This window comes from Oncorhynchus keta, chromosome 28, assembly GCF_023373465.1.
Source record: "Oncorhynchus keta strain PuntledgeMale-10-30-2019 chromosome 28, Oket_V2, whole genome shotgun sequence".
In the NCBI taxonomy this organism is placed as follows: Eukaryota; Metazoa; Chordata; class Actinopteri; order Salmoniformes; family Salmonidae; genus Oncorhynchus; species Oncorhynchus keta.
In genome coordinates this window covers 57883634-57911538 of record NC_068448.1, presented here as the reverse complement: position 1 = coordinate 57911538, position 27905 = coordinate 57883634, and the positions used below count along the sequence as shown (strand labels likewise).

Here is a 27905-nt window from a genome sequence, read left to right as displayed (position 1 = left end):
CAGCACACCCTGAAAAAAATCAGAATTAATCAAAAATACAAAAATTCACAAAAAGTATTGCACTGGGCGTTTACTAGTCATGTATTAGTGGGTCAATATAGCAGTTCGTAGCGTGGGCGCAAAACTAATTCTGCATATATCATATCGTAGCAAATAGATCTAGGCATAATAACTTAACCTCTGATGAAATACTCTGGGACAACTTCTTGAGTCTGGCAGATAGTCTGTATTGTACTTTCAGTGTTCAGAGATTATCCTGATTCCCACCCCCACCTCGGTGGTGACTTACAAAACCAATTTGTTCTCATTATGATAGCTGGCAATGGACTTACACACCCTGCCAGGCCGGCCCCTAAAGTGGGGGCTGCTTGCCTCAGAGGAGGTTATTAGTGTTCTGTATTAGTGGGTCTAACAGCATCAGAGGCCTAATTCTATCAGAGGTCCGCAGGTTATGGGGACAGCAACCTAGAGGACTGTATAGCTGAGCATGACATAGAGAGACAGAGAGAGAAGAGAACAGAAGGGAAAGGCTTGGAAGGGAACTCACTACCACCACCTCTGTCCACAGCAGAGTCTGTTAGCTACCCAGCTATACAGCCATGTTTGGCAAATTGAAGAGGATGTTTATCCCCCAACCCCCAACAGCCCCGGTCTCTGCCTCAGCCGCGGCCTCTGCCCCAGCCCCGGTCTCTGCTCCAGCCCCGGCCTCTGCCTCAGCCGCGGCCCCTGCTCCAGCCCCGGCTCCTATTCCAGCCCCGGCCACAGCCCCAGCTCCTGCACCTGCTATGGTAAGATACCACTGGTTCATCCCAATACTGTAGCAGCATTAGGCTGACTGTGTTATGTGCAGCATGCTAACAACATATTGTAGGCTAGTGTAGCTGAATGATTATCCCTGTCCAATGATGCTTGGACAAAGTAATGCTTATGTTAATAATGGTTATCATAAAATACATTTGTCTTTTTCATTTCTGTTTTCTCGTCACATTTTGTAAGGACCAACAATGTCTAACATTCAGAAACATCAAGCAACTTCATTTTGCATTATCATGTTTTTGCTATGAGATTTGCACTCTGGATTCCAATGCTTTACTTGTAGCAATCAATTCCTCTCCATTCTCCATGTGTTTCTATTCTTCAGGCAAAAAAACTATTGAATCATGATTGTTGCTTTCATTTGTCCCATATCAGTTGTTCATTATACTTAAAGGCACGTTCAAATTCATTGCATTATGATTAGACCTTCATTTGAAACTGTCTATCACGAGTAGTGTTTTGTTGCTGAATGGTAGATCTACTCCCTCTGTTGGAAATTGTCTCCGAAATTAAAATGTCCTCTAATCACAATGACTTGAATAATGAAGATGAGAGTTTGACTTTGAGGCAATGTTACTCATCTCAGCAGGAACATAAGCCTGCAGATAAAGAAAATGGGGCCAAGAAAGAGGATAAACCAGCAGGTAAAGAGTCTTGACTGTTGGCTCATTCCTGCTGCTTCTCATTGCTTAGAGCTAGCTCCTGAATGTTTTGGATCGTGTTTATGCTTGATTAAATATAGTTTGAGCTTTTCTACTGTCCTTGTAAGGCAAGCCGTTACTGACAAGGTACAAGCAAACAAAAACACAACTTATTTCAAAATGTTGGCTGTTGTCCTGTATGTTTTACTTTACTGTGAGGCTGAGGTGAGGGCATGTCTTGGCTGGTTAGCTAATGTAGTTGGATATAGACAGCTCAACTGTCTGCTTATACTTTAAGTGGAGCAGCGAGGTGAGCAAGAAGTTAAAGCTATGCAGGTCAATGGTCACATTGGTTCATCTGCATTAATGCATTAGCGTCCAGTCTGTTACTGTAGCAGATGGCCAAGATTCACAAGACTGGTTACAGAGAAGCCCCCCATGTCCCCCATCTCCTTTCTGTTGTGACCATGCAGGAAACTACTTAGGAAGCTCCTCACAAAGGCTCATACACCCCAACATTTCATGTCTAGATGTTTCTGTGGCAGATTAAATAGTTGATAGTTATTTGATGGATTTCTCTTATTAAATAAAGACAACAGAATGCCTCTTAGACCTGGTATATATTGTTGTTTCTCTGGTTTTTCCTTGTACACCTTGATTGAAACTGCCATCCCCGCCGGTCTTCGCAGAGCCTGCACATAACCCAGCCCCGGCCTCAGCCACTTCCCCAGCATCTGCTGCGGCTCCAGCTGCAGCCCCAGCCGCTACTCCAGCCCCGGCCACTGCCCCAGCATCTGCTGCGGCTCCAGCTGCAGCCCCAGCCCCAGCCGCTACCCCAGCCAACCCTGGCCAGGAGGAAGCAGAGGGGTAAGTGCAGTACCTTGTGTTCATTCTCCATTAGTCTCTCCCAACACTTATAGCTGGAGATTTGGTTATGGCTTTGGTAACTCTCCATAGAAGGCTCTCTTCAACTTCCAACACTGGCACTTACTTACAGGATGTATAGTAAATATTGAAAACACCCTTAAGGAGAAGAGTGTGAGTGAAAGTAACCTACTCACCTTCTCTTGAACCACACAATGGGGGGTTGACCGAATTTGAACCCCTTCCAAAATGGCCACCTCCCAAGAGATCTTAACACCAAATCAGTATCAAATTAATAATCTAATCAAGGCTGACACAGAGAGTGGAGATGATCTCTCAGTCCGTGTGAGACAAACACTGGCGTGATCTACAGGATCTATATCCCACAGCAAAGAAACATGCAGATTAAAGGAGAGAGAGAGGAGCTGAAACGAGATAAGAAGATTAGCTGATCGAAGCTCACTGGAGCTGTTTATGGTTAGCGAGGCTATGAAACAAAAAAAATGAAAACAAATCCCGTATTAACGTCATGGTGATCCCTTTAGCCAAGGGGATCCCTTTAGTCATGGGGATCCCTTTAGTCATGGTGATCCCTTTAGTCATGGTGATCCCTTTAGTCATGTTGATGCAACTGCAGTTTGACAGTTCGTCAGTAGCTGAACAAGTTCATTTGTAGTTCTAGCCTACACTGTGTGATGACTGAGTGTGTTTTTGCAGAAAATTAAGGCCTATATAAAAATAGATATGGAACACTTGGCTACAGGGGCAGTAGAAAAGTATGAATAGAGTTAAGGTAAAAATAAATAATAATAATACCATGGCTTTGCACAACAATATTGCTTGTTAAAGGGTAATCCACTCAAAAACCATTTTTTGGTCTTTTTTTCATTATACCACTGTTCAGTCCTAAAATGTTTTGCATGTCAGCAGTCAAGCTTTCAAGAAATTGGACTTTCAAGAAGCATGTGGCGGTGGCACTTGGTTCTTGAAAGTCCAATATCTTGAAAACTTGACTGCTGACACACAAAACATGTTGGGACTGTATCAACAGTGGACAAAGGAAAAATAACAAAATATCAGTTTTGGGTGTCATTTCACTTTAAAGCCAAACCCAAAATGTTGCATTTTATACTGATCAAAAATATAAAAACACAACAAGAGATCGCTATGTGCACAGGTAAGTTCAGGGATATTGTCTCTGCGTATTGAAACAGGTCAGATCAGGGATATTGCCTCTGCGTATTGAAACAGGTAAGATCAGGGATATTGGCTCTGTGTATTGAAACAGGTCAAATCAGGGATATTGTCTCTGCGTAATGAAACAGGTTGGTATTGTGGTGAAATGGAAGAGGAAAGACTATAATTATTGTGACCTCAAAGAAATAGAGAATGAAATAAATGTTTATCCTCTATTGCCCTTTCTACCATGATATACACTTGCTCTTATTCCAGAAAGCACACAAGATAAACCCTGGCATTATGTGGCGTCTACCATATGAATCTTCTCTTTGTGTCAGACTCGGTTCAAGTGACTTCTGTTTCTTTTTTCTGTATTTATTGGTCTGTATATGGTATGTATGTATATACAGTGGGGAGAACAAGCATGTAGAGGTCTGTAATTTTTTATCATAGGTACACTTCAACTGTGAGAGACGGAATCTAAAAGAAAAATCCAGAAAATCACATTGTACGATTTTTAAGTAATTCATTAGCATTTTATTGCATGACATAAGAATTTGATCACCTACCAACCAGTAAGAATTCCGGCTCTCACAGACCTGTTCGTTTTTCTTTAAGAAGCCCTCCTGTTCTCCACTCATTACCTGTATTAACTGCACCTGTTTGAACTCGTTACCTGTATAAAATACACTTGTCCACACACTGAATCAAACAGACTCCAAACTCTCCACAATGGCCAAGACCAGAGAGCTGTGTAAGGACATCAGGGTTAAAATTGTAGACCTGCACAAGGCTGGGATGGGCTACAGGACAATAGGCAAGCAGCTTGGTGAGAAAGCAACAACTGTTGGCGCAATTATTAGAAAATGGAAGAAGTTCAAGATGACGGATGATGTGGAAACATCATTCTTTGGGGATGCTTTTCTGCAAAGGGGCCTGGACGACTGCACCGTATTGAGGGGAGGATGGATGCGGCCATGTATCGCGAGATCTTGGCCAACAACCTCCTTCCCTCAGTAAGAGCATTGAAGATGGGTCGTGGCTGGGTCTTCCAGCATGACAACAACCCGAAACACACAGCCAGGGCAACTAAGGAGTGGCTCCATAAGAAGCATCTCAAGGTCCTGGAGTGGCCTAGCCAGTCTCCAGACCTGAACCCAATAGAACATCTTTGGAGGGAGCTGAAAGTCCTTATTGCCCAGCGACAGCCCCGAAACCTGAAGGATCTGGAGAAGGTCTGTATGGAGGAGTGGGCCAAAATCCCTACTGCAGTGTGTGCAAACCTGGTCAAGAACTACAAGAAACGTATGATCTCTGTAATTGCAAACAAAGGTTTCTGTACCAATTATTAAGTTCTCCTTTTCTGATGTATCAAATACTTATGTCATGCAATATAATGCAAATGAATTACTTAAAAATCATACATGTGATTTTCTGGATTTTTGTTTTAGATTCCGTCTCTCATAGTTGAAGTGTAGCTATGATAAAAATTACAGACCTCTACATGCTTTGTAAGCAGGAAAACCTGCAAATATTGGCAGTGTATCAAATACTTGTTCTCCCCACTGTATGTATGTATGTATGTATGTATGTATGTATGTATGTATGTATGTATGTATGTATGTATGTATGTATGTATGTATGTATGTTATTGTACTGCTCTAGGGATGTACTTATTGTTTGGATAACCTTATTTACTATTATGTATTGATGTATTGTATTTTTCAGTAATGCAGCGAATGCCAGGAGGAAATATTATCATTTCATTCCCATAGTGAATCATTGAAATGTTTGTTCATGTGTCAATTAATCCCTTAAGGGATGGGTTGCCAATTATTGATTTGACACGAAAATAAAATGTCCTTCATTTATTCATTCATGCAACAATTCCAGCCGCACCAATGTGTCGGAGGAAACACCTTACACCCGGCGACCGTGTCAGCGTGTACTGTGCCCGGCCCGCCACAGAAGTTGCTAGTGCGCGATGAGACAAGGATATCCCTGCCGGCTAAACCCTCCCTAACCCGGACGACGCTGGGCCAATTGTGTGCCGCCCCATAGGCCTCCCGGTCGCGGCCGGCTGCTACAGAGCCTGGGCTCGAATCCAGAATCTCTAGTGGTACAGTTAGCACTGCGATGCAGTGATAATGGGCCTCAGGATCTCATCACGATATCTCTGTACATTCAAATTGCCATCGATATAATGCCGTTGTGTTTGTTGTCCGTAGCTTATACCTGCCCATACCCTAACCCAGGGGTGGGCAACCTTTTGGCTCAATGGCCACATTGAGTTTTTGAAACCAAGTGAAGGGAGACGTACTATATGCGTGACAAAACATGTGAAGCCTTTATTCATTTGCAAATTGACACAGAACTACTAGTGTACTGTAGGTGTACAAATGCTTGCAGAACAATTATACCCGTGCGCCATCACTACCCTTGTTTTTAGTGAACAGATTTTACAACATTTATATAATTTATAACTACAAAGACACAGTCAAAAACACACACAGATCCCGCATCTCTACCCTTGTAAAGTACAATCTTAGTCACAATATGCAAACTTAAAAATAGATATACTGTACATTTCATGACTGGAGACATGCAACATGTAATAGCAGATGTGTAAAAAAAAAAACGAATCTCAAATTTGAGTGAAACATTTGGTAAGGACATCCATTTCATTTGGAATGGTCTGTTTTTTAAAGCATATTAAGGCACAATTCATATCTCCATCGTGAGCCATATTTACAGTTATCCAATCACCTCAGCCCAAATCTGACTGATTCGTTATTACCTGTATCCAAGTGCATTGCTGGATCATTCTCACTGCATGACCATCACCATGAAAAAGCGTAATCCTTGCCTTCAAGTCTTAATATGAACAATGGGTCTGGTCACCTCTCTTGGCATTGGCATCAAAGTCTCGTGTCATCATTGATGTAGAGATTCTCAGAACAGCTGACAAGTGGTCATTTGTTCAATTTGACTTGTGACGGGATTTGTTGTAATTCATGACCGAGAACATTTGTTCCCACACATATGTGGACCTGAATGAAACAAGCCTCCTTAGGGCCCTACTCCAAAACACTGTCACGTTGGATGTCGATGAGCTCCAATTGTGTGTCTGGTGGTGCTTTCTCACTGTCGAAAGACAGGGGGCATGAAACAAGCTTCAGCTCAGTCTCAGTCTTGGTGAAGTCTGAGAAGCGATGGAGAAACTCAGCATGCAGGTCGATCAAAGTGCTACTGTATGTCTCAGTGCGGCCCTGCGATGTGGGCTGTTCAGTACGGCCAGTGTCGGAAAATGAGCAAGAGACCGGCTGCTCATTTGTCTGGAGTACAACATAAGCATTGAATGCTTTCACGTTGGAATACAGTTCATGCACAAAAACACAATTTGCCTGCAGTTCCACATTTAGATTGTTCAGGTGCCCAAATATGTCCACGCCGAAAGCAAAGTCGCCCAGCCAGTCTGTGTCTTTCAACACGGACAAGTTGTCAGGAACATACCCATCTCCTCTGTTGAATCTTGTTATGTTCATACAAATATTTACACATTTTAAGTTTGCTGAAAATAAATGCAGTTGACAGTGAGAGGACGTTTCTTTTTTTTGCTGAGTTTTATATATATATATATTCTTTAGAATATTTCTTCCTCTTTGACAGAGTATTTTGTGTAAATCATTGACAAAAAAACGACTTAAATCCATTTTAATCCCACTTTGTAACACAACACTATGTGGAAAATGTCAAGGGGTGTGAATACTTTCTGAAGTCGCTGTAATTTAGAATGTTTACAAAAATAAAGCAATTTCATTGCAATTTCATTGCTTTATTACTCTGTAGGCTACTGAACTATTCAAAGCTTCATCCGACATATCACCATACTGTACATCTGCCTGTAGTTATTGAAATCAACCTGCAGGGGGTTTGTTTGTTGTTATATAGTGGCGGGAGACAACTGCAGGCAAGGTTCTGACAGATTGGTGGCAAGGACACACACAGGAAACACCCACATCAAACCACACCCCCAAGCCAACTCATGGTAGGCACAGATTGAACAATGAGATCAGTTAATAACATCTTTTGCTTCTGTCATGGCCATCAGCATTTCTTGAGGAACAAGCCAAAAAAACGAGGCCAAATCAGCAGGTGCAGTTCCCTTTTAAAGCATGGGTGTAATGTGGTGTTTTTTCCAGCAGAGGGAACACTTTATTCGTTTATAGTGTTTCACCAACATATACAGTTGAAATTGAGCAAAACTGAGATAATGTCTGAGGTCCCAGATCTGTTTGTGCTCTGGCATGAGTTGGCACAAAATGACTGCCACTCAAAACAAAAACTTGAGACAGTGTTGACACAGTTAACTCCCTGAAAGAGCTGTATTTTTAAATAATTCTGCAATAAGGGCAATGTAATCGGGGTCTTATTCTGTGAATCAGTAATGGTGAAACTCACTGTCAAGTGATTTTATTTTCCTTTCCAGAGAAGAAGTTCCCCCTCCTCCACCACCTCCTATAGTGGTAAATAGGTACTCTGATGATCAGCTCCGGGTCATAGTGAAGAGGATGAGAGAGAGAACAGAAATATACAGAGAGAAGCTCATAGACCCACACGCATCCTCACCCGAATTCAGCCCTCCAGTCAGTAAGTTTCCACACTCAAGGTAGTCATAAGAAATAAAGTGGATTCATTGGGAGTCATAAGGGATTCATAAGAGTCATAAGGGATTCAAATACACAGAGGATACACATATTTAGCTTGTTCTGTATTTAGTTGTACCCTGATAACCTGTTAGATATTTGACACAAAACGGTGCTGAAGCTATCTGACTCCTTAGCTATATTTGTTGACTATGGGTTATCGTAGGATGTACCTTTGTAATGTTTGAATCCTTTATTCTACTCAAGCTCCCATTTATCGAAAAAAGGATTATGAAATATTAATGAAGGAGAGGCTAATAAAAGAAGAGCAAGATAGGATAAAGAAAGAAGGGGAAGACTTACAAAAGAAAGAGGCGGCAGAGAAGAAAAAGCAGGAGATGGCGGAGAAGAAAGCGGCAGAGCAAAAAGCGAAAGATGAAGCAAAAGCGTCGGAGCCTGTGGTCAAACCAACCGTCGGCCAGGAAGTTGCCGCCTTCCTTGACAGGAGGCTAAAACCCATCGAGGATGCGATGGACTCAGTGCTGCCATCCACCATAGATCCATTCTCAGGTATGCCAACTCTGCTGCTGCCCTGGTAAACTGCTAAGCAACATCTACTGAAATTGTCTTGTAAATAATTGGCCATGCAATACGATGATGTATGGCATGTATGTTACTTTTCAGTGTTTAATGCAGTAATAGTAAAGAGTTTAGATTCGGGCCTTGCAACTACTGTAGCTTTTTACATTGATTCATTATGTATCTCACTCTGTACCCCTCTCTTGTTCTCTCTCTCTCTCTCTCTCTCTCTCTCTCTCTCTCTCTCTCTCTCTCTCTCTCTCTCTCTCTCTCTCTCTCTCTCTCTCTCTCTCTCTCTCTCTCTCTCTCTCTCTCTCTCTCTCTCTCTCTCTCTCTCTCTCTCTCTCTCTCTCTCTCTCTCTCTCTCTCCTCATACGTTCTCCCTTTCCTCCTCTCTCTGTAGATCGCACGTACATCGCGTGGCTCACTCTGGTGACTCTGGCCTTCAACTACAACACCTGGTTCATGACGGCTCGTCTGTGTTTCCCCTACCACACCCCGGAGTGGATCCCTTACTGGATAACCATGGACCTTGTGGCTGATTTCATCTATCTCATTGACTCAATCTTCTTCCAGGCCCGCAAGCAGTTCGTCAAAGGAGGGGACGTTGTTGTAAGTCCCCCAGCTCTCCCTCTTTCTCCAGAGGAAGTAGGGCTCCTACTGTCCTTAAACTATGAGGGCATTTTGTGAGTGTTACAGTTTGAACACTTGTGAACAATTAAATATGAAAAATAAAATGGCCAATATGACAATTCCAGCTCAATTTAAGCATACCTGCATTGCATACGTTTTGCAGCAGGGTATAAATGTCAGTCTTCTCACGTAGTCCAATGACATCTCATAATTATATGTTAATAAGGTGTTTAGAAAGACCAGATAGACTTCCCCTTCACAGGTAGACCCTTTCAGTGTTCCGGTATTCAAAATGAGACTTGTGTGCAGTGGACTGGCAGTAGTTGTGTAAACAGGTATTCTACATTAACATTGCTAATGTAGATGTGATTTCATCTTTTTAATGTTCTGTCTTTCAGAAAGACAGGATTATGACCAAAGCGTACTACAGAAACTCTGAGAGATTTAAGGTACTTCAAAGATGTAATTGTTTGTTATATAAACTGCAGATCATTTTTCATGGCTTTAACACAAACATCTAACATTTATGTATTTGATTAAAAAATGATTTTTTCTGTATGTATTCAAGGCAGGGGCTTCAGAGTTACCACCTACTGTAAATTATTTGTCTCTTTTCTCAGATGGACATGATAGCAATGGCACCCATAGACTTGCTATGCTTCCATTTCGGGTACAAATCCATCTTCAGATTCAATCGAATGATAAAGGTAAAGCATTGTCTGTTATGGTCAACTTATGCAAACTCATCTTATGCTGAAACAAGCATGACTCAACTGTTAACACTGATTCTACTATTTTATGTTTGTTACTTTTTGATTTTATTTGACAATTTAACTATTTAAAATGCTTAAAATGTACAACAGATACATATACCAAATCCATTCGAGGATAAAACACAATAACGTAAAAAGACTTTCATTGCGGTCCTCTTTTTTTATGCTACTTTTGGGGTGTTGATTTTGAAATCTTCTTTAGGTGGACACATTCTTTGAGTTCAGTGATCGTCTGGAGAGCCTCATGTCCAAGGCCTACATTTGGAGGTGTGTCACTAACTTTACAACTTAAGTATGCCTATGTTTTGCCTAGAATCAATCTTTTATACTGTACCAACTCCAAATATGATGAAATCCGACATGACTGACAATCAAACAACCAATCAATCAAATACAGTACATTTCTATATTCATTTTTACAGCAACATTTACAGTACCAGTCAAAAGTTTGGACACAACTACTCATTCAAGGGTTTATCTTTGTCTTTACTATTTTCTACATTGTAGAATAATAGTGAAGACATCAAAACTATGAAATAACACATATGGAATCATGTAGTAACCAAAAAAGTGTTAAAACAAATCAAAATATATTTTATATTTGAGGTTCTTCAAAGTAGACACCCTTTGCCTTGATGGCAGCTCTGCACACTCTTGGAATTCTCTCAACCAGCGTCATGAGGTAGACACCTGGAATGCATTTCAATTAACATGTGTGGCTCTTCAAGTGCAATCGCAAAAACCATCAAGCGCTATGATGAAACTGGCTCTCATGAGAACTGCCATAGGAAAGGAAGACCCAGAGTTACCTCTACTACAGAGGATAAATTCATTAGAGTTAACTGCACCTCAGATTGCAGCCCAAATAAATGCTTCAGAGTTCAAGTAACAGACACATCTCAACATCCACTGTTCAGAGGAGACTGCGTGAATCAGGCCTTCCTGGTTGAATTGCCAAGAAACACAAGCAATGGACATTGAGACTGGTGGAAATCTGTCCCTTGGTCTTATGAGTCCAAATTTTTGGTTCCAACTGCCGTGTATTTTTGAGACGCAGAGTCGGTGAATGGATGATCTCCGCATGTGTGGTTCTCACCGTGAAGCATGGAGGAGAAGGTGTGATGATGTGGGGGTGCTTTGCTGGTGACACTGTCAGTGATTTATTTAGAATTCAAAGCACACTTAACCAGCATGGCTTCCACAGCATTCTGCAGTGATACACCATCGCATCTGGTTTGCGCTTAGTGGGATTATCATTTGTTTTTCAACAGGACAAGGACCCAACACACCTCCAAGCTGTGTAAGGGCTATTTTTCCAAGAAGGAGAGTGATGGAGTGCTGCATCAGCTGACCTGGCCTCCACAATCACCCAACCTCGACCCAATTGAGATGGTTTGGGATGAGTTGGACCGCGGAGTGAAGGAAAAGCAGTCAACAACTGCTCAGCATATGTGGGTACTCCTTCAAGACCATTGGAAAAACATTCCTCATGAAGCCGGTTGAGAGAATGCCTAGAGTGTGCAAAGCTGTCATCAAGGCAAAGGGAAAAACTCAAATATAACATACACTACCATTCAAAAGTTTGGGGTCACTTAGAAATGTCCTTGTTTTTGAAAGAAAAGCATTTTTTTGTCCATTCAAAATTGATCAGAAATACAGTGTAGACATAGTTAAAGTTGTAATCAGCACAACAGTTTTCAGCTGTGCTAACATTATTTATTTATTAATGATTAATAAGCCTTTTAAAATGATCAACTTGGATTAGCTAACAACATGCCGTTGGAACAAAGGAGTGATGGTTGCTGATAATGGGCCTCTGTACACCTATATAGATATTTTATTAAAATCAGCCACTTCCAGCTACAGTACAGTACAATAGTCATTTACAACATTAACAATGTCTACACTGTATTTCTGATCAATTTGATGTTATTTGAAATGGACAGAAAATGTTATTTTCTTTCAAAAACAAGAAAATAACATTTTTTTTCAAAAACATTTCTAAGTGACCTCAAACTATTGAATGGTGGTGTATATTTTCATTTGTTTAACCCTATGTTGGTTACTACATGATACCATACGTGTTCATAGTTGAAGTCTTCACTGTTATTCTACAATGTAAAAATAGTACAAATAAAGAAAGACCCTTGAATGAGTAGGTGTGTTCTAACTTTTGACTAGTACTGTATCTTGAAGTGCTATACCCTTGCTTGCTGTGTTACAAGAGTGGTCCGCACCATTGGCTACCTGCTCTTCATGCTCCACCTCAATGCCTGCGCCTACTACGTGGCCTCGGCCTACCAGGGCATCGGCAAGACCACATGGGTCTACACTGGCAAAGGCAGCGCGTATGTACATTACACCAACTCATTTGTATATCTCCCATTGTAAGTGCACACCAATGCAGAGCTCAAGTTATTGTTCAATTTTAGTTACTGCATGACCGTATCTCCTGTATAACATTAGTCATTTGCAGCTTGTTCATTTGTCATGTACTTGTGCACTGTATATCCATGTCAATATTGTAAGGAAGGGTTAGGAAGTACTGTTCTAAAGCCATGCATGTTACATGTAGTTGATTATATATATACATAATTTAGACATACAGGACTATGTATACATTTTTTCTCTATTTGGACTGCCTTATGTGTTTTTTTTTTAGTTACCTGAGCAGTTTCTTCTATGCGGAGAAATCCCTGCTGATGATCGCAGAGTTGCCATTTCCCGACACCTTATTCGGACAGTTGTTTCAGATGGCCAACTATTTTTTCGGCGCCTTCTTTTTGTCCATCTTTCTTGGCCAGGTAGTCCTCTAAGTGTGCTTGATTTTTGTCACATTTTTGTCTTTTATTTTGTTTTGGTGTTTGACAATTTCCTTTTTTCTACAATTCTTGATTTTTTTTGGTGCAGTTTTTCTCTTAAAAAAAAACATTTCCCCCCCCAAAACAATTTGAACACTTTTCCCATCTCAGGTCATAACCTTTGATCCAGTGCCAGGGAGGTCAAAAACACACAACCAAATGACCTAGCTACTGCGGAGCAGAGAGACTAGCACCCCTCCTAACGCCACCCCCTCTCCACACACAGATACCTGTCTAATACCCCACTCCTCTCTACAGGTACTTGCGTTGTTACTATTACGCAGTCCGCAGTCTGATCAACATCGGTGGTCTTCCAGAGCCCCACACAGTCTTTGAGATTACCTTTCAGTTGACAAACTTTTTCGTGGGTGTCTTCGTGTTCTCCAGTTTGATTGGACAGGTAACAGAAAGAGACATAGTCAGATAGATCTCCCATTGGCTTTCCCATCTAGGCTCTAGAGCTCTTATTGACATAATCAAAGCCCCCCATTACCCCGATTCATCTGGAAACCTTAACCTTAGCAGTGTTTCTTACATCACAACCTAGTCTCTGTCTTTGTCATAGCCATAGCATAGATGTCGTAGAGAATAACTGGGTAGGCGGTTCTCTTTCAATTATTAGTTTCAGCAGGTTTTTCAGTTCTCATCTTCTGTGTTGGTGACTTTACCGAAAGGAATGTTTTCACTTCGGGTAAGAACAAGCTACTGAGACTTGACTAGCTTAGCTGCAAGGCTTAGCTAACCTGGCAAGCTCGCTGCAAGTCTAGCTAGCTTTTTTTAGTTCGAGAGACATGCTTTTGTTCGTCGCAAGTCCAACAAAGCGCTAGCTTCCTTTGGCTAACATTGTGCTTACTAACTAAGTTGCTAGCACATGAGGCAAATGGAATTGTAGCTAAGTTCACATTGTTAAATGATTAGCTTTCTCCGGCTAGTACTGTGCTAACTAGCCAGGCTATTAGCCCACGTGGTGAACGCTAGTTTAGTTTCACTTTATTCTCAGATTAGCTGTTTTTTTGGCACCATGGAGCCTGCCAGGCCCGGCCACTGCCCCAGCACATCTATGTCCATGCAGTTTAACCATATCATGCTGTCTGCCTGGGTCCTGAACCCATGGGGGTGGCAGTGCAGAGAGGGACTGGAACGACGGGAGGAAACTCCCCTCTCGAACTGTTCCAGGCAAGCAACTCCTCTCATCCATCCCAGCTTGTGTGACGGAAGCCAAACGTAACTAGGACAAACCCTTGACCGACAAGTTCCAAACCTGACTTTTTGCCAACCGGTGGTCGAGCCCTCACTGGTCAACCACCTCAACCCCAGTGCCTCGTCACTGAAAGGCACTTCCTTCTATGGTAAGATGGACACATTTTTTGCATTTATCTGCCAAAAGTTTACGTGTTCTGTACAAGCATTGAAAGTTTTTCCTTACTGCTTGCCTACCAATCCGATATGATGCTGGAGATGCATACTCTTTTAGCAAGTCTAACCCAGACTTTTGGGATGAGATCTGTGTCGTCACAGACCTCTACCTCAGATCCTCCAGAGGCACCATTCAAGGCTGTGGCTGTGCCATCAGCCTTGCAGTGGTGGGGTGGAGAGCCTTGTGGCTCAACTTGTCCAGCCTGTTGGACAAAGCGAAAGCAAATTTCCTTGACCCTCCTGTCAAGCCAGCCCACAGACCTGGGAACAGCAGAGACCGAACCCACAATTCTGGTCCCCGAACAGGGGTTGACAGTGGGGAAAATCAAGGACCCACCCAGTTGATTTATTTCCCTATATGGGGGAAGTGATACACCCCCTGCAGCAGAGAGGGGCAGCCAGCAGTTCACCTCTGTGCTCCTGGAACCCATGTCCTTGCATTCGCTCTCAAGGAAGACGAGGGGAATCCACTCTACCTCTGAATGCCCTCTCTGACACGACTCCCCCCCCTCGACTCTCGTTCAAGCAGCTGGGGCAGGACAACAAATTGGCAGTCGCGACCAACCACTGTCCCTATGTTCCATTGTGTCAACACTGCCCTTGTCAATAAAAAAGTATCTGCTGTATCCAGGTGTCATACCAAGGACATAGAGCAAAAATTGTGAGAGTCTACTGACCTGTGGCCTACTCGCCACAAGAGCAGGGAACTGGCGCGCATGCGCAGTCCAGCCCTGGGTCTGGACCATGGTGACAAAGGGGTACAGACTGCAGTGTCGTGTCTTTGGCATCATTAAACTAAAGACTTATTTATCAAATAACTCTGTAATTATTATTACGCGATTAAACTGATTAATCATGTGACTGTAATTAACTAGGAAGTCGGGGCACCAAGGAAAATATTCAGATTATAAAGTTATAATTTTCCTAATATAACTTTCAGATATTAATATCTGATCACTTAATATCTAATTAATGAATTCTTCTTTACCTCACGTTAGTCTCATTCCAAACGTCGTAAATGGTTGGTTATCTGCACAAACCCTGTATTCACTATGAGTCATCCATACATCAATTGTCTTAAAATCATTTATTTACTAACAAAGTAATTCACAGAAATGCATAACCAAACAGTAGATAGTTACAAGGAAATGATAACGGAGTTTCCCTAGTGGGCTAAACCGGCATCGCGGCTTGGTGTACAAAAGGGAAGTGGGGTTCAACTGAGATGAGACACTGGAAAGTTGATAATTATAACAATTGAAATGCTAATCCTTTGCACATGAACGCTCACTGATTCGGGAAAAATTGCAATCAATATATATATATTTACATTCAGTGTGTCGTCGGGATCTCGGTTGAAAAGTTTGTTTCTGTTGGAGAGTTTGTCCGCTCTCTCTCTCTCTCTGTCGTGGTTAGAATGGATAGTTCAGAGTGACATTCATTCATGTCGTTATAGAATAGATGTTTCGGCGGTTGTCTGTCTTCGCGTTCAATGATACCGAATTCCTAGCTGCAGACTAGTAATTAATATCAAATACTTGTTCTTATTCTGTCGGTATCGATAGTCTAAGAGTTTAACCACGTGGTATAGTTAAAAGATTCAGCCATCCACTCAAATCTTAGGTTTATGGTCTCCTCTCAATAAATGGCATTAAGTGTACAGTAAATTGAGAGAAACATGGTCTGTTGAGAAATTCTCAAGGTGGGGGTTTTATTCGGAAGAGCAGAAAGGGGCCGGTCCCAAGACGCCAGACCATAACTGTGCTCATGGGCGGTCCTCTGATTTAGTTAAACTCCAAAGGGAATTTGAGTTTGCTTCATTAAACAGTCCAAAATCACATTACACAATTTCACAAACAGTATCATCCTCACTCATTCATCTTATACAACAATTAGATTTAAGCCTCATATCTGAGGCAATTGTATAAACAGCGTTATGGTAATGTGGCCGTATTGTCTCCCATGAGTTTCAGAAAATTGTACCAAACGGACCAGTTCGTAGCTGGATTCTTCGCCGATCTTTTATACCTTCTCCAGAACATAAATGTTGTTCGGACCTCAAGTTCTGTGAGGTGGAAGAAATTATTTTGTTCCCTCTATGAAAACTCACTCTCTCTCTATACTGTGGCCATGAGGAGATAATCTCCTCCAGGAATTTACAACCTGAGGTCGCAGCAGCCTGAGTGTAGGAGACAGAGAGAGGGGGATTGTGCTCGCTGTACCCAAAGAGGTCAACGCCATGACAGCAGTTTGCTATGAGACCACCCGTTTTCAACTGCATTTTGGAATCAGTGGTGATTGGCGACTCAGTATGCATACTAGAGCAGGAAATCTCCTGTCTATTAAGCAAAGAGGCTATCAGGGCAATAGCAGCAGCAGAGAGCCACCTCGGCTTCTACTCCCAGTACTTCCTGCTTCCCAAAAAAGGTGGAGGGGCAAACCACCTTCTGGACCTACGGGGCCTCAACAGCTATCTGAAAATGTTCACGTTCCCATATGTTTACATTCAACATTCTGTCTTGGTTCACATCAGTCGACCTGTAGGACACTTATTTTCACATAAGCATCCTGCCAGCACACAGGAGGTTTCTAAGGTTTGCTTTTCAAGGCACAGCCTACAAGTAGCTCCATAAACATTCAGCAAATGTATAGAGGCGGCTCAGTCAGAGTGAGGGAAGAAGACTCATCCCTCATCTTGGTAGCCCCTTGATGGCCAGGCAAGCTTCGGGTAGCGGAGATCATTCTCCTGCTGTACGACGAGCCCTGGCAGCTCCCGTTATGCAGGGATCTTTTGACCCAAGCGAACTGAGAGATTTTCCACCCTCACCCAGACACCATGGCCCGCTGCGCCTGGCCCGTGACAGGTTCAATTTGGATGTGACAGGCCTGCAGCTTGGAGTCATTGAGACTATTCAGAGTGCCAGGGCCCCTTCTACATGACAAGTGGTGCCTTTTTCAGAAGTGGTGTGACCAAAAACAGATCATTCCTTACTAAATTCTCTGTATCCAAGGTTTTATGCTTTTTTTGCAGTACCTTATTGACAGTGGGAAGGCATTCCCCACTGTTAATGTCTGTCTAGCTGCTATCACGGCCTGTCATATAGGTTTTAACAATAACAGTGGGAAAACACCCCTCGTTATTGTTTCATGAAGGGGCAGTCCACTTACCTCCAGTATCAAAGCCTTTGCTCCATCTTTTGGCTATTTCACGAGCCGCTGGAAAGCGTTGACTGGTTTACTGGTCGCCTTTATGTCCGCAAAGTGAGTGAGTTGCATGCATCAGCTCACTATTCGTGTCTACAGTTTTCCCCGGGCTTTTCCAAGGTTTCTTTGTTGCCCAACCTCGTCTTTATGCCTAAGGTCAGCGACCTTGGCTTTCCACCCGCCACCCTTCACTTCTACGGAAGAGCATATCCATAATTTGTGTCCAGTACGTACATTAAGTGTATACTTGGATAGAACAAGAGCTTTGCACAAAAGCGACCAACTCTTTGTGTCCTGGGCACCTCCTTGCAAGGAGGCCCCTCTCTTGTCAACGGTTATCACATTGGATTGTGGAAGCTATTATATTGGCCTAAAATAGCAAGGGCTTACAGCCTGCAGAGAGTCTGAGGGCTCACTCCAGAGGTATGTTTACCTCTTGGGAACTGTTCAAGGTATCTCCTTACAGGAGATTTGCGATGTGGCTTGTTGGGTATCCCCTCATACTTTTATGAGGTTCTACCAGTTAGACATCATTGTACCTTCTTTGGCGCATATTGTCCTCAGTGTCGTGGCCTTTGAGGGTTGATATGTTGAGACTACCTGGCTTTGGAGAGCATGCTTGCGATACGGGAGTTGGCCAAAATCCCACATGTGAGATATGTGGGATTTTTGAAAGAGAACTCAAGGTTACTTTCGTAACACCGGTTCTCTAATATTATGAGTGAGATATCTCACCGCATTCCCCTACTCGCAAGAGTGTGAGGAAGTTCGGAATGCTTGAAAATGACTAGAGGGCGGGCGAGTTGCTCCTTATTGTGAGGGTAGGGGCTCACCTCATTTGCCACTCGACCTGTCTGTCTCCAACAAATGTGTGCAATTGGTTCTTTGAGCTTCTGAGATTCAGGTCAATCCCATATGTGAGATATCCCACTCATTATATCAGAGAACTGGGGTTACGAAAGTAACTCAGTTTCCTGGATACAGATTAAGCCTAGTCCTTGACTAAAAAGCAATCTCACTGGAGAATCGTTGTGTTGAAGGTGCCGTTTAGTCCAGGATGAGACTCAACCTGTTTAAGTGAACAAAAGAAGATGTTTGATGATAGCGTTATTTCCCTGGCCCATAGCCACCTCAGTCTCCGGACTCTGATCTATCCAGACGGATATAGATATAAACTCAGCAAAAAAATAAATGTCCTCTCACTGTCAACTACTTTAATTTTCAGCAAACTTAACATGTGTAAATATTTGTATGAACATAACAAGATTCAACAACTGAAACATAAACTGAACAAGTTCCACAGACATGTGACTAACATAAATGGTATAATGTGTCCCTGAACAAAAGGGGAGTCAAAACATGACATGTTTATTTGATATATTGTAAATGTCACTTCTTACATTTGTTTCAAGTTGGTGTGTGCGTGCGGGGGTGGGGGTTTGTAAAAAAATATTTACCTGTAATTTTGCTGACAACCAACTTGTAACAAATGGACCTATGAATATAAATTGAACTTGAGCTCAGTTGACTTATGTGTCTAATATGATCCATTCCAGATGAGAGATGTCATTGGGGCAGCCACCACAGGCCAGACCTACTTTCGTTCCTCCATGGACAACACTGTGTATTATATGGTGTCAAATAACATCCCCAAACTATGCCAGAACAGAATACGCACCTGGTACAACTACACCTGGGACGCCCAGGGCATGCTGGGTAAGGAAACTCTCAGCCTGCGTCTCAAGTGGCACTCTATTCCCTATTTGAGACGCAACCTCAATATTTTACTTCAAGCATTAAAGGTAGACTCTACAAAATGACGTTGCCAGGAGCAGCACCAGAAACAGTGAGATGAGCGAGATGCAACACTTCGCTCTCCCACAGTATCTGTGCACGTGCACGGGTTTGCTTCACACGGTGTACAGCGTGGTATAACAGTGGAGAAGTTGAGCCTCGAGCTTCAACACTCTTAGTTGTCCCAGAAATTGACCCACTATGCTGTTTACTTCCTGCATCTACATCATATCGCCGAGTCTACCTTTAACAGAGGCTCAGGTCTAGGTGAATACGAGTTCTGTTCGATAAGACATCCGTAATTACCTGTGTATTTATGGTTCTTCTTGCCTGCCTTTAGATGAGTCTGAGCTGCTGGAGCAGATGCCTCTCGTCATGAGGACAGCCATTGCTGTTGACATCAACCTGGCTACCTTCCAGAAAATTGATCTATTTAAGGTACACACGAAAGCATGCATACAAGCACACTAGTGGTGCGTGAGTCCGCTATGTGATAAAGTGAAAATCTGAGGCCCTAACCCGACCCTAACCTGCTAATATAGAACATGCGCTATAGGCTACAGTCAGAGACTGCGGAATGATTTTTTGAAAGGGGGTGCAGGATTGTTTTGGTCCTGATTTAGATACGTTTCTGTTTATAATTTCCAATATTTTTTTTGTAGGCGATTTGTTTAGTCAACTTGTCTATTGTTAGATACATGTAGCTTTTCTTTTGACCTTATATGTTGCCCTAGAAGACTAAATAAACCCTTGCTCACCAGAATAATATCAATAATCCATACAATGAATGATTCCGTGTCTATTGTATTGGTAGTGTAGTGTTGACATCGATAAAGTTATCTCTGTCATCTCTGCTTCTTTCCCGGAGCAAAGACGTTTAGGGACCTGTGATAAAATGCATTTTTTGACTGGAAATATTTTCTGTGCAAAATTTCCAAATGACAAATATTTGACCAGTTGTAAGGACATAGAAAGCTGTAAAAACGACCCAACATGTTTCTGGTAATATTTCAGGTTGGATTGGATGCATATTTTATGTGGTTGAAATACTATCAGCTTTTATGATGCTGATAAAGATAGCACCTCTACAGACAGTATCAAACTGCGAGTTCACATTCTCTCAAGATGGTGAAAGAAAGAAATCACTCCACTCCTGTTCCCAAGTCAACATTTACCCTACATTTGGTGTATAATTTTAATACAAGACATACTTCATTCTGCAGTAGTTAATATTAAGGCTGTGTGAGAGGTTATAGACCTACAGTCAGTGTCCAGATTTCAGTTTCCATTTAGACCATCTGAACAGTAGGCTACGGTTCCCTTGATGTGCTCTAGGCCTATTTGAAGCTACCAGCTCTCACAGTCTTACTTCAGAATTAGACGTTCATCCATGTTTCTCTCAAATGTCACATTTCAAAGTTGTTCCAAACATCAAATTTCCAAGTGTTTAAGGTTAAGTTTAGACATTAACTCTGAATGTTTAAGGTTAGGGTTAAGTTCAGGCATTAACTCCAAATTCTTAAGGTTAGGCATTAACTTTGAATGGTTAAGGTTTGGGATAGGCTTAAAACTCAAATGTAAAAATCAACTTTCTATCGCTGGATTCAAACGTGCAACATTTGGAATCCGAGGCAAATACTTACGCCCATCTGCCATCCCCATCTGCCACCACCTACTTGAACGTAACAGCTCTCGCTGTTGCCCCTAGTGGCCGGTATCCACGTCATCTCCTGACATACTCCGAAATGGATGTACGTAGAATACTGACTTGTATCACTGGTGACCTGGCTGATTTTAAGTCCCCATCTTGTTATTGTCGATTTTATATAGCACTTCACAATCATCACAAATAACATAGCAAGCACTTCTATCATCCTCTTTCACCACTTCACCAAATCTTTCCCAAACATTACTTTTTTGTCCCTATTTTCTCTTTGTTTTCAACACTCCATTTTGCAGCTTTTCACTTATCGAATTAAACTATGACATTTTCGTTTTTGCCTCTGTGGATTGATATGTATTTTTTCTGCCTGTTCCCAAAAGCATTGGGCGTGTAGTGTATTTGGCTCATGTACAGTACAGTTAGGCCTTAGAACGAGCGCCTCATGTCCAACAGATACATCATACACTTTGCATTCAGTTGGAAGTCATTCATTGTCAATGGAGCAGACTGCAACACTATGTTAGGGGTGCCGCGGTGCGTTCTGTGTACCACGTGTTCAATATTTTCAGCTCATTCGTTGCTTTACCATGCGGTGGTACAAACAGAAGTGCAAACACAGACTCCAACCAGCTAGCTTTTAGCAAGATGAAAAGCAAAGCACATAGGTCAAGTACTGAAAATGCGGGCCAGCAAAACAAACAAAATGCATCTGGTGGACATCAAGCATTAGGCTTACACACTTAATGCCAGATAGCCTATATTAATTAAAGGAAAACCTAAATGTGGCCTATAGACATAAATTGCACAAGAATGATACATTTATGGATTTTTTAAGGTATTGTTTTCTCTTTATTCAAACCGCCCGGCTGCAACCCACCCGCCCTTCATCCATACAATATTTCATGACCCTAAACCCGCCAGGATATGAGTCAACCCGCGCATCACTAACACGCACACACACACTTACAAAAAGCACAGACAAACATTACTTAAAGGAAAACTCCACCCAAAAACTATATTTCGGTATTTGTTTCATTAGGCCTTTGTTGATATAGGCCCCAAATATTTTGCATGTCAGCAATCAAATTTTCAAGATATATAACTTTCAAAGTACAGAAATACAGCCAGTATGATGCATTTTGCATCATATCTTGAATGTTCCTTTAATCAACCTCACAGAAATGTGTACCTGTAATACCTTGTGATGCTTTAGTCTATGATGTTCAATTGTATTTCCTCAGGGTTGTGATAACCAGATGTTGGTAGACATGTTGCTGAGGCTTAAGTCTATTATATATCTACCTGGGGACTTTGTGGTGCAGAAGGTGAGTTTGTGTGTGAGTGTGTTTTATTGACTACCTTCTCTATCTGCTGCTGCCGAAGCACTTCCTTGACCATGTCAAACATAATCCTGTCATCGCTGGAGGTGAAATTACGTAGAGGGAGAGAGAGAGATAAACAAAAAAGGGGTGATCGAGAGAGAGAGAGAGAGACGCAGTCATGGAATTAGCTGTTTCATGTAGTCTATAAAGGAACTGTTAAATGCGGTCAGCTCACACTATTTCGTCCGCATAGAGTAATATTGGTAAAGACATGCAGTATACTCAGCTTTTTAAAATCATCTATATGTGTGTATATTTGGTTCCCCATAGGGAGATAATGTTAAAATAGATGTACAGTGCCTTCAGAAAGTATTCATAACCCTTGATTTATTCCACTATTATTGCACACAGAGCGAATCCTTGCAACTTACTATGTGACAATTGTCATAACTCTCCTGTGACGATCTGAAGGATCGGGTTACAGGGGGGTCCGCTCTACAGCATGCTCTCTCTCATAGAGGGGGAGAGCAGAAAGTAGACTGTTTTATGGTCGGTCATAAAATACGCTGTCCCTATGCTCTGTAGTGTTCGAGGTTGGAATGTAAACTATGGAACACAGAGAGACCCTTGGCCATCAAAAGATTGAATAATGATGTTTCTATTTTTGAGAATGTGGGAATGGTCTGTGGACACTTAAGGGACAGTCATGTTGAGTGTGTTTAATTTGGTGAACTAATGAAGGACAGGAAACACACAACTGTATCTCTTAAAGTGTACAGTCCCCACGTTGGAAGGGCTACACTTCTACAGGCCACGTAGACGATGCAGCTGTAGATTTGGCTACACGGCTGGAAATGGTTCAACTCTGAGACTATCGATCAATACAGAATTTCCTAGACGTGTATAATTACTAGTCTGAAGCGAGAAATTACAGTTGAAGTCGGACGTTTACATACACTTAGGTTGGAGTCATTATAACTCGTTTTTCAACCACTCCGCAAATTTCTTGTTAACAAACTATAGTTTTGGCAAGTCGGTTAGGACAGCTACTTTGTGCATGACACAAGTCATTTTTCCAACAATTGTTTACAGACAGACTATTTCACTTATAATTCACTGTATCACAATTCCAGTGGGTCACAAGTTTACATACACTAAGTTGACTGTGCCTTGAAACAGCTTGGAACATTCCAGAAAATGATATCATGGCTTTAGAAGCTTCTGATAGGCTAATTGACATCATTTGAGTCAATTGGAGGTGTACCTGTGGATGTATTTCAAGGCCTACCTTCAAACTCAGTGCCTCTTTGAATGACATAATGGGAAAATCTAAAGAAATCAGCCAAGACCTCAGAAAAAAAATTGTAGACCTACCTTCAAGCAATTTCCAAATACCTGAAGGTACCACGTTCATCTGTACAAACAATAGTACGCAAGTATAAACACCATGGGACCACGCAGCCGTCATACCGCTCAGGAAGGAGACTCGTTCTGTCTCCTAGAGATGAACGTACTTTGGTGCGAAAAGTGCTTATCAATTCCAGAACAACAGCAAAGGACCTTGTGAAGATACTGGAGGAAACAGGTATAAAAGTATCTATATCCACAGTAAAACAAGTCCTGAAAGGGCACTCAGCAAGGAAGAAGCCACAGCTCCAAAACTGCCAACTGCACATGGGGACAAAGATCGTACTTTTTGGAGAAATGTCCTCTGGTCTGATGAAACAAAAATAGAACTGTTTGGCCATAATGACCATCTTTATGTTTGTAGGAGAAAGGGGGATGCTTGCAAGCCGAAGAACACCATCCCAACCGTGAAGCACGGGGGTGGCAGCATCATGTTGTGGGGGTGCTTTGCTGCAGGAGGGACTGGTGCACTTCACAAAATAGATGGCATCATGAGGGACTAAAATTATGTGGATATATTGAAGTCTTCCCTAGCATACTTCCAAAGTTGTGGCGAAATGGCTTAAGGACAACACAGTCAAAGTTTTGGAGTGGCCATCACAAAGCCCTGACCTCAATCCTATAGAAAATGTGTGGGCAGAACTGAAAAAGCGTGTGCGAGCAAGGAGGCCTACAAATCTGACTCAGTTACTCCAGCTCTGTCAGGAGGAATGGGCCAAAATTAATCCAACTTATTGTGGGAAGCTTGTGGGAGGCTACCCGAAACATTTGACCCAAGTTAAGCTATTTAAAGGCAATGCTACCAAATACTAATTGACTGTATGTAAACTTCTGACCACTGGGAATGTAATGAAAGAAAGAAATGCTCAAATAAATAATTCTCTTTACTATTATTCTGAGATTTGACATTCTTAAAATAAAGTGGTGACCTACTGACCTAAGACTAAGACTTGGATTAGAAGTCAGGAATTGTGAAAAACGGAGTTTAAATGTATTTGGCTAAGGTGTATGTAAACTTCCGACTTCAACTGTACGTAAGTCTAGTACGAGAATACTGACAACCGCGGAACTATCTATTCTATGCAACGACCAACGGTAGGCCTGACGTATCCATTATAACAGACACTATCCAGAGCTGCGGAGAAAGCTACAACCACAAAGAACATTATGACTTCTGGGGAAGTTAACCAGAGACTATCTGATGAACTGACTCTCCAGCAGACGGACCGGTGATTCCAACAGAGAAGACAGCAACGGCATACGGGCGTAAATATATACATTGCAATTATTCTCGAAAAAGGTCATTATCATTTCAATTAATATAATTATAGACTGTGTGTAGTGAATCCATTTTTCCTTGCATGTTCTTTCTCAGTCCCCACCCCTTTCCTTTGTCTACCAAGCCGTCATATCGGCTTCGTCCGACCCAAATATCTACTGTTTGTTTGTTATCTAATTCTGTGTGATTATTTAGTTAGTTAGTAAACAAATAATTATGCCAATTTGTATATCGCTGATTCATGATTTAGGCTAGGGTTCGTGCAGGTCTCCAAGGGTTTGCGACGTTCAGTAATGAGTACTGATGAGGTAATAATAATTAATTAACAGAAGACTGTAATTGATCAGATTTTAAAATATCTTAAGAGTTATATTGTGTAAATTATAACTCTGTAAATCACCATTTTCCATGGTGCCCCGCCTTCCTAGTTAATTAATGTTTGCATGATTATTTCAATCATGTAATAATTAAACCTAGAGAAATGATTTGATATAAATAAGTCTTCACATTTAATGATTGCCCAGACACAACACAATTTTACTCCTGGACTTATTTAGGCTTGGCATAACGAAGGGGTTGAATTTTTATTGACTCAAAACCATTCAGCTTTTCATTTTTTATTCATTTGTTAAAAATTCCACTTTGACATTATGGGGGTATTGCCAGGGACAATACATCTAAATGTAATCTATTTGAAATTCAGGCTGTCACACAACAAAATGTGGAAAAAGTCAAGGGGTGTGAATCATTTCGGAAGGCACTGTACATAATGGGGTGTGAATACTTTCTGAAGGCACTGTACATCTATAGCATGACAGTTTTCTAACTATCTTATCCCGTAGGGAGATATTGGTAAAGAGATGTACATAATCAAGTCTGGAGCAGTACAGGTGGTTGGTGGACCAGATAACTCCATCGTGTTCGTTACACTGAAGGCCGGCTGTGTGTTTGGAGAAATCAGGTACAGAACAGAGCTCTCCTGTGAACATGAAACAATGGGCTGCATCTGAAATGGCACTCTATTTCCTACAGTGCACTATTTGACCAGGGCCCATATAATAAGGCTCTGTTAAAAAGTAATCCTCTATGCACTCTAATCAAAAGTAGTGCACTATCGGCCTCCCGGGTGGCAGTGGTTAAGGGCGCTGTACTGCAAGTTGTGTAGGAAATAGGCTGCCATTTCGGAAGCAGACATGGTGTAGCCAACACCAAGACGCTTGTTGTGAGTTTATATTATACAATTGGAGTGTTTTTCTTCAACAGTCTGTTGCAATCGTCTAAAGATGGCGGGAACAGGAGGACGGCTAATGTCAAAGCTCACGGCTTTGCTAACCTGTCCGTCCTGGAAAAGAAGGATCTCTTTGAAATTCTGGTCCACTACCCAATGGCTCAGAAGGTTCTAGCCAGGAAAGGAAAGTAAGAGTTGGCTGTATTATTGGTACTGCATTGGATTAGTTCCTAGTTTTAATCTAAGATAATTAGTTAGTAGTAGTCGTCTCTTGTAGGGGAAACATTTCAAATGCTAAAGAATACTGCTTCCCTGCTAACCTTTATCAATACAAATATGTATTTGGATAATCCATCTATACGGTAATAGCTCATCAAACTCTATTTATAGTTTATTGAGCTATAGATGGACTATTCAAATAAAATGTTGTCATGTAATGGAGATATACCTGACTCCTTTTTGACTCATTATTTTCCAAGGAAACTGATGAAGGCTAAGGGTCCAGCTGCTGCTAAGGCTGTTGAAGATAAAAAGAAAGGACTGGCGCTGTTCGGACCCAAACCCCCCACTCCTAAAATGCTGCGTGTCTTAGGGGGCAGCAAAGGCTTTTTGGAGAAACTCAAGGTAAGAAACATCCCTTACTCTCACTTTGACCTGTTGTTAACAACAGGCATGTACCGTATATGTTCAGTTTACAGTTGATAATGTACAAGGCAACTATTATAAATACTGTTAGTGGCTCGAGCTGGTTTGTAATCTACTGTACTGTGTTGTGGTTTTCTTTCTCTTGTAGCAAGCCACTCAAAATCATAAAGATTGAGAATATCATCGTATCATCTGCATCGTTTCTCATATGTATTACTTTTGTGGTGAATTTACAGTGCATTATTGTTCAATCGCCTCTTTACTCACAGCTAAATGAACAGTATGTGAGTGTGTGTACGGAACACTATTTTGAGGGATTTGTGTAAGAGGGATACAACTACCCTCTCGCATATTATCCTTTAGAATTGTTTAATCTTTCAAAAACTTTATTAAGATGTGCAATAATTAAAGAAAAGACAAAGTGGAAAAAATTAATATTTCTAGAAGTATTTTGATCATTTTTCTTTTCATATCAATTATAAATTATATTTCAGGTTTAGAAACTGTTATTTTTGTGACCAATCACAATTTGTATTTGCCAATACACAACTCATGTAGTTTGTGGTGACAGTTATGGATGCAGTGCCAATAAAAGGATTTATTTTTCTGTGTAACAGTTTAGCTACGAAACAAGCTACTTAAGTGACATTTAATACGATCTGTCTGCTTTGTAAGATACACATTTACCTAAATAAATAAATTCTCATTTACTAACAACTGCATCAGTTCCATAGTATCATATTCTTCTTCATGATCTATTGTGTGTTGTGTTGAATAGTAGTTGAATGTGAAAGCAAGCCAACCATGGAGATCTCAGTCGAATAATCCCCTTATCCAGGGTGGGACATTGTGAAGTCTTAGCGAGGAAAGGGGCGGGACATTGTGATGTTTAATTAAGTAAGTGGTCTCCTCTCTGTATCTGTCCCCAGCTTTAACACACAGTAGCCAGTGAAGC

General features: G+C 41.5%; 1 protein-coding gene across 2 annotated transcripts; it reads left to right on the top strand.

Moving 5' to 3' along the window:
- The first annotated feature begins 418 nt into the window (after nt 1–418).
- On the top strand, nt 419–27667 carry LOC118361592 (cyclic nucleotide-gated cation channel beta-3-like). Of its 2 annotated transcripts, none has more exons than XM_035741638.2 (18): nt 419–788; nt 1403–1460; nt 2147–2324; nt 7990–8150; nt 8414–8716; nt 9129–9337; nt 9757–9807; nt 9979–10065; nt 10334–10398; nt 12357–12479; nt 13251–13392; nt 19169–19328; nt 19747–19844; nt 22311–22394; nt 25920–26038; nt 26341–26493; nt 26785–26929; nt 27099–27667. In XM_035741638.2, the coding sequence occupies exons 1-18, from the start codon at nt 600–602 to the stop codon at nt 27123–27125; spliced, it is 2352 nt and encodes a 783-aa protein (XP_035597531.1). In that variant the 5' UTR covers nt 419–599; the 3' UTR covers nt 27126–27667. The 2 variants fall into 2 exon arrangements, with proteins under 2 accessions (XP_035597531.1, XP_035597532.1); XM_035741639.2 differs by lacking the exon at nt 13251–13392 and adding an exon at nt 12794–12935.
- Nucleotides 27668–27905: the final 238 nt, after the last annotated feature.